This window comes from Astatotilapia calliptera, chromosome 20 (genome assembly GCF_900246225.1).
Source record: "Astatotilapia calliptera chromosome 20, fAstCal1.2, whole genome shotgun sequence".
In the NCBI taxonomy this organism is placed as follows: domain Eukaryota; kingdom Metazoa; phylum Chordata; class Actinopteri; order Cichliformes; family Cichlidae; genus Astatotilapia; species Astatotilapia calliptera.
The window spans coordinates 25,700,405-25,707,738 of NC_039321.1; the positions used below are offsets into that span (position 1 = coordinate 25,700,405).

The following is a 7,334-nucleotide window of genomic DNA, read 5'->3' on the forward strand; positions in this document are numbered from 1 at the left end:
CATTGACATTGTGCATGCAAACATGCAAACACACGCTGCCATTCAAGCACATTGATTACAGTATTGGATTCAAAAGAAAAACCCTCTGTACTGGTGTATTTCTTGTTGAATGTAATGTAGGGTTGTTACATGGTTTGTAGTAGATTTTAAGCATCAGATCTGCACAGATAACTGTATAAAGCATTAGAGATGTATTTCCCCATAGCTGGCCGCTTAATTAGACCCCTCAATGCCACCCTGATTATTCAATCTTTAACACTAAGTACTGGAGTAGCAGCATTGTAGTAGAAAATCTCAATCTGATTATGCCTTCCTTTGGCATGGAAATGGTTTTAGAAGCTGGCGGAGCTGTTTCTCTCTGTCGTTTACACACCCTGCAACAAAGAAGAGGTTCTTAGAATGGGAATTACTGTTGCCTCGAAAAGAAAAGGAAAAAAAAAAACCAGGAGCAGCACATTTAGGCTACCTAGGTGTGTGTTGGCTGTGAAACCTGAGCTGCCAAATGTTTGTAGGTTGGCATCCTCTCTGTAGACAGGACCATCATTCCACATGAGATCATAGCCACCCACTCTTTTCTCCTTCCCAGTGAGCCTAAGGAGAAAACAGTCCATTAGAACACAGTATGCAAAAAAAGGAAATGGAAGTAAGCTTTTCAAAAGTGCTTCTTCACACTCACATTCTTAACTTTTAAATGTGCTATAATCCAGGCTCAGACCATATAAAATGACTGCAGGGAGGGGAAGTCCTCGAACTCTGCTCCCTAATGACAAAACGGAAAAACATATGAATGAGGTCTTTACCTTCCCTCCATATCCACAACATTCAAAGTGTCTTCCAGCAGTCTGCATTTCATCTCGTAATCCTCCTGACAGCTGGGCGTGTGTGATGGAGAGGCATTCACCTCAATTAACCACCTGTGGAAAGATGAAGGGTTGATTATGTTCAGCAAACATTTACTTTCATGCCACTGTGGGCCAATCCACGAGTACAGCAGACAGTTCATTAAGGATGGCTAGTATTTGCAGTGGACAGAGGTGCTTTAATTAATCCGTGCGCTGTAATTTAGCACAGCCCAGCTCTCAGCTTATCAGATATGCTGAGCATTTCGTTTGTGGTTATTCATGCATTTCTAGTGAATTCTCCTACCTTAGGTATTTATTTCAGTTTTATTTTATAAATATGTAATACAAGTTATTTCAGGCCATTGAGAAACCCAAAAATTCTTAAGCATAGACATGCATGGTTTAGTAGTGTATGTTTAGAAATACACGTAAATATGATAGTGCACTGTGTTGGCATGTGTTTATAGACTTACGGTTTGAGGTTCTGATCCAGTAGTATGTCATAACCATAGAGCTCAAAGCAGTGTTTGTCATTAATAATGACCTTTTGTACACTCTGCAGACTGCGGACAAAGATGTTGTCCATCTCTTTAAACAGGGTTTCTACCATCTCTCTGCCGTGTTTTGCAGTCAGGTATCTTCGAAGCTGTTGCATCTGCCACTTGCATCCCTGCTTATCATTGGATGAAACAATGCAGCAATAAAGAGATAAAAGCTGTTTAAAACAGACATGTTTCAGAACATAAAAGTAACATGAGCTCTTTTTCTTTGAGGTTCCTGAATTACACACCTTCTCGTGATCATAGTCAGGTGCTGTTTTTTGAACAGACACATTGGTGAGATGCATATCTGAAAATAGGTGCTAAGGAGAAAACTTTACTGATGGGATTCAACATGGACAAAAGCAAAAAAAAAAAAAAAATTAGGATGTGACAGTCTCGGAAATGTGGCCAAACTGAGCTATTTAAAATTTATTTTTACATGACAATTCATTAGACAGAGCCTAAATTTATTATGCTGATAACCCAGGGCTAAATGTATATTAGTAAATGTATCAGCATTCAATTTAATGCAAAAAAAACCCAACAACAATAGTAGAAAAAGGGATACACTTGTCATCAATACTGCTGAGGGAAAAGCGAATGCCTGAGAAGCGCGCAAAGCCGTCTCGATACAGCCAGGCTTTCAGGGGTACATACTGAAAGAGAGACAAACTGATTTTAACATGCAGCAGATTTTTCATTTTATATAAAACTATGCAAGCTACAGGGATCAGTACATACTGATGTGACCAGCACATAGACCCTCATATCAAACTTTCTGCCTGTTGGGGAAAAAAGCATAAAAGGTAATGAAGCAAGGATATTTTCTCATCGACAACAGTCAACATTGCTAAACAAAGTATTGTCAATTTTCATTGTATGTTAAATGAAACTGTAAATTAATTATATTAAATTGTATTATTTTAGCATGCTCATTACCATTGATTAAATAAGGGTTCTCTATATAGCGCTGTGCCACATAGCTTTTCACTTGAACTCCGTCCTTCTGTTCCTCTGAGCGGGAACCATCCTGTGTGAGTATTATCAATCAGACTCTCAAAATGTCTCCTTTTAGCAGTTTAACTTACAACCAGTTCTTTACATAACCCCACCTTCTTCCACTCTATGATGTCTTTCAGTTTTCGAAACAGAAAAATGCCTTTGCCTTGAGATTTTCCAACCTAGACAAAAGAGATATATTTTCATGGTATCGGAGCAGCATGGTTATAACTTATTTTTACTTTCTGAGGTCATAAAAACTTTTTTTTGTTGTTTTTGCACCTGGTTACTTGTTTTTTTCTTTGCTTGTTTTTTAACTAACCGGCTTCATGATCCAGGTGTTGCCAGGGCTTCGATTGAATTCCTCTACAAAGAGATGATACTCACTGGGCATTGCAAAAGTGCAAGGGAAAAAATCACAGTTGGATGCTTCTATGCGACCAACCTCCCTTTCAAGCTGTTTCTGGTATCTCTTGAGGTTTTTCACCATAAGATTTTTGCGAGTCAGCTGTAGTGCAAAACATAGAAACAAAGGAAATGACTTGTTTACCACTAAAATGTCCATTTAACAGTTACATGAAACCACAGGCTGATGATAACTCACCTCATAATGGTTGCGAAAGTGGTTTATCCTTACGTGCTCCTCCATGTATGTATGATCAAAATTCTCCCTCAGCCATCCCACATCACACCAGTTGAAGTCCCACTCACCATCACTGTGAGGAGGAGAAAAGAAAGCTGCAGGATCAAAGACACCGCTGCCATCCATCCCTGGTGTAGCATTCTCTGGGGAATGTTCCTGATTTCCTTCTATATATGCAATCCTGCACATAATTCCACAGAGTCTTTCTAAAATATCAATCTACTCACTCTTTAACTTCAATCCAGTTTGGTCTTTGGTGCAAGACATCCTGTATGGTGTTACAAGGCAGGCCACATTTGTAGCGCACACAGCTTCTTCCTTCCCTGAGGAAACATTGCATCACAGTACATGTATTTTTAAATGTACAATCAAATTACGAACAACACTTACCGCTCTTCATATGAGCCTTTGTATCCATATGCCTGTAAAGGTAAAGGAAGCAAAAAGAACTCAGTGGCTGTGAGGAGTGAAAAAAGTTAGCTTTACAAACACTTGACAACTTCCAGCTTAATTGGTAATTGAGTGTGAAGTTGTAAGATGTTGAAAAATGTTGTCAATAAGCAATTTTTCAGAATTGGCAAATTGCTGCTTAACCCCAACTTCCTCCTAATTTGTGGCTCTCATGTGTTACTATTTTATTTCAGTTTTAACACCACAAAGTTGGGATAACCCAAGGTCAACGAGTGTGTTTTTCAGACAACTGAATACTACGCTGAACAGCACTCTTCTGCTTTGATTATTAAATTATTAGCATGTGTATCCCGTAAGTAAGTTATAACTCTAGCAGCTAGGCAATGCCACATCCACATCTTTGTTATGGGAACAATGTCGCTTCTTTCTTTTTACCTTATACTTTGACATGGATGCCCTGACCGCGAAAAACAGAGGAAATTGTCGAAATTACTATTATTACAAAAGTATTTTTAAAAACACGTGAAAGTAACGCGTACTGGCTACAATAGCAAAAGTTAGCTACTGTTCAACAGTGTTTAACAACTGCTACCATGGCAACCTTGCCCCGTACTGTCGGAAGAATGTCCTAGTGTACTTCCCGTAGAAGACGGAGACTTATTTTTCAAGCAGAAGCGCGAGACATGTAACGAGACATAAAACGCTCACAAACGTTATAATAATGTGAGGTTTTCATCCAGCTCATTTAAATCACAATCATGCACCAGCATCTATGACAGGGTCTCATGAGCTGCTTGTTAACCCGATAATATGGAGAACATATTAAAAATAACAGGCATACAAAAGCTTCTAAAGAATGATGGAAACAGTAATCATTATTATCTTTATTATTAGGAATCTGTTCTATCAATTCACCACTTAGTGGCGCCAAAACTCCAATGAGTTGGCCAAATGATGCATTTGTAGCATATGCTAATCAATAATAGTATTTTGTTTAACAGCATTTAACATTTATTTTTCCCTGCTAAATTAAATGAATTAATGTGTAATTGCATTATTTACATATTTGTATTATCTATCTGTCAACAAATATATAAATGGAAGCTAATACTGCTATATTATTATTATTATTATTATTATTATTATTATTATTATTATTATTATTAGTGTATATATAATCCTGCCATTAATAAAAACCAGAGACAGGAATTGCACTTAGTGAACTGTCATCACTATGGATTGATCTTTAATCCCTTGCTTCTTAAATTGACAGAACACAATGCTCTGTCAATGGTTAATTGAGCTCAGTTCAGTTCGATTTAATTTATATAACGCTAACCAACAATAACAGTCACCTCATCGTGCATATACACTGCAAAGTAAAGACCTACAATATTAGAGAGCAAAACACCAAGCAGAGGATTCATGGATTGTATCTATTATGCATATTTTTCTTTGTGATCGAAGCCTGCTCATTTAAGTGGTCATTACTTTCCTCGAATTTTTTTTAATGTCTCTGTGATATGATCAGGACCCACACTGTGTTCAACACCCACACCTTTAAAAATAAAAGTTCTCAAAGTGACACACTCTGAGCACCTTTATTTTTAAATATAGCATCACTGCTTCGGCACCGAATATATTTTCCAGCTCCTTCCCACAGAAAGCACACCGCTCGTTCCTGAGTCCGGGCACTAGAAAGGGGCCGAGTTCATTAGTTGTAATCCATCTCACCTGTCCTCTCCGTCCTCCCGGCACAGCCCCGTGATCTTACCGTACCACCCCTCCATTGCAGCTGAGCCAGAGTCCACACCGCTGCCACAGTCTCATTGATCCTTTGCTTATTGTTAATGTTCATTTAAAAAAAATCCGTGGTGGGTTGGGGTTACAGTACGTGGAAAGTATCTCTTTTTAAGCTATAGCCAGTTTGCAAAAACATTGACATTTGTTGTTTTTCAGCGTACTGTCAACAAAGTGAGGGGAGCTTTTGCTGGACTCACATTTCTGTGAAAAGTTAAATAAACTGGCACATTACTTGTTACCTCAAACAATCATCCATACTTTAGACTCTGGCTTATATGTATATGTAAATAAAATTTGATCAGGCTATTTAAGAAGACTTTAAGATGAATGTTGATAACCTCTCAAATTGTAAAATGAATGGCACTCAAGCTAAACCAAAACCCAGCCTCAAAGCCTCATTGAAATGACAGCTGTTACAAAACGCAATGAATGATTTAAGGAACACATTAGACTGTGAGCCATTATGAGTTTTATTGTAATTATTGGGTCCTTTTTTTATCACAAAGATGAAGGCCAGATCAAATCTGCTCAAATGGCAAATTTTTATGTTTCAAATCCAAAACAGATGGCTATAAAATGGCATCAGTTTTCTTTTAACCTTCATCTGCTTGGCTGAGGCACAGAAGTAAAAACATGCACGTATTAATTTGGTCTCCAAATGGCAATAAATATTTGGAGCACCCCCGACCGACTGTGCATGCCATGTGTAATAATTAAATGAGAGTGTGATTATACCGCAATTACATGTAGGATGACTGAAAACTGACAAATTGCTTAAACAGAAATCCTAACGTGATTTAGCGTTTTCAACCTTCCTCTGTGAAAAGTAAGCGCAGATACTGAAAGCTGTATGAAACTTGAGCCATCTAAGATTTCAATGTTTCCTGCTTTAGGTTACTTCTAATGCCTTTTTACATTTTTCCTACAACCAGCAACCTTACTGTTTTTAAACAACACTAAATTATAGTGTTCTGTTGTCCGTTTTAGTTCTTTGTGTTTCTTAAGAAACATCCAAGCTTTACTCTTTCTCCTTGCTTTTCAAAACCCAGTGTGTGCAAAAAACTTTGTTTCCTTATCCCTGATAATAAGTTAAGCAGTAGATGCCAATCAGAGGGCAGTGTTTCAGCAAGCTTTTATTCTGAGACACATTTCCTGCATTTGTGTCTGTCCAACAGTTTTGGTTTGGCACTCACTGTAGAGAGACTTTCTATCAGTCTCCAATAGTAGCTGTATGCATGTTGCCTGTAATTGTGGCTAACCGCTTATGTTTAAGTCTTTATGCAACAAGAAAAAAAACAGCTCCATCACAAGTGTCTTGGAATGCAAATTGTATTTGGGGGTGAATCCACATGGGTTTCTCTCTTTTAAACGTGCACCCTGTGTCTTCTGTGGATATAAAGTTAAATTCCAACTTTATTTTCCAATTTAAACTGTCATCTCAAATTTAGGTCATTCTTTCACAGGCCCTCTGTGACTGTTTTAGTTTGACAATATTGATTCAACCACTCTGTGGGTTTTGCATACCCACAATACCGCCAACTTAATGTGAAGCATCACGGAGGTCATACAATTTCCAGCAAGTGCTAGTCATCAGTCATGGTAAACCATATGCTCTTCAACAACAATACCGCAAAGCAGGAAATCTCTGGGGTAGACGGGATCAGCTGCTACTCATTTGAGCGCTATCTTGCTGTGTTTAGTGTTATAATCCTCACCTTGGAAGGATGTTCCGTTCATGGAAAGTTCAGCACAGCCATACATATTTCTGCAGAGTCTTACAAAAATTGGTTGAAACCCTTGTCTGCATCCAGACGAAACATCTTAAGTAAGTCACCATGACCGGTCAGAGGTGATGGGAGAGACACAGGACAAAAATTACCCCGTGGAAGTGAACCAGACATTAATAATAGCTAATAATTAAATGCAGAGTAGGCTACATAAGCACTGTTATGCCTTTTGGTCAGAAGTCAATAGTTAATGCATAGTCTGATTAAGTTACATAAGCAAAGTGATAAATAAGTTCAAAGTTAAGAAATATTATAAGTAACTCATGCTAAAAACAGTTAAAATGTCTGGGTTCGAAATTTGCTCAGA

General features: G+C 38.0%; 1 protein-coding gene across 1 annotated transcript; it reads right to left on the minus strand.

The window, feature by feature from the left end:
• Positions 1 to 4: 4 nt before the first annotated feature.
• On the minus strand, positions 5 to 4,070 carry ttll9 (tubulin tyrosine ligase-like family, member 9). Its single transcript, XM_026154540.1, has 14 exons — positions 3,873 to 4,070; positions 3,417 to 3,448; positions 3,254 to 3,349; positions 2,988 to 3,099; positions 2,706 to 2,891; positions 2,497 to 2,565; positions 2,324 to 2,414; positions 2,126 to 2,166; positions 1,953 to 2,040; positions 1,633 to 1,691; positions 1,316 to 1,512; positions 801 to 914; positions 467 to 591; positions 5 to 374 (listed from the first exon to the last, which is right to left on the minus strand). Exons 1-14 carry the CDS (start codon positions 3,885 to 3,887, stop codon positions 304 to 306), a joined length of 1,296 nt encoding a protein of 431 aa, XP_026010325.1. The 5' UTR covers positions 3,888 to 4,070; the 3' UTR covers positions 5 to 303.
• Between the last annotated feature and the right edge of the window lie 3,264 nt (positions 4,071 to 7,334).

What these genes read in the sequence shown, in the direction of transcription:
- ttll9 (XM_026154540.1), bottom strand. An exon ending in CAGCAGTATTGATGACAAGT is followed by an intron (nt 1,692 to 1,952) that starts GTATCCCTTTTT and finishes ACCTATTTTCAG; the next exon opens with ATATGCATCTCACCAATGTG. An exon ending in GTTGTGGATATGGAGGGAAG is followed by an intron (nt 592 to 800) that starts GTAAAGACCTCA and finishes TTTTCTCCTTAG; the next exon opens with GCTCACTGGGAAGGAGAAAA.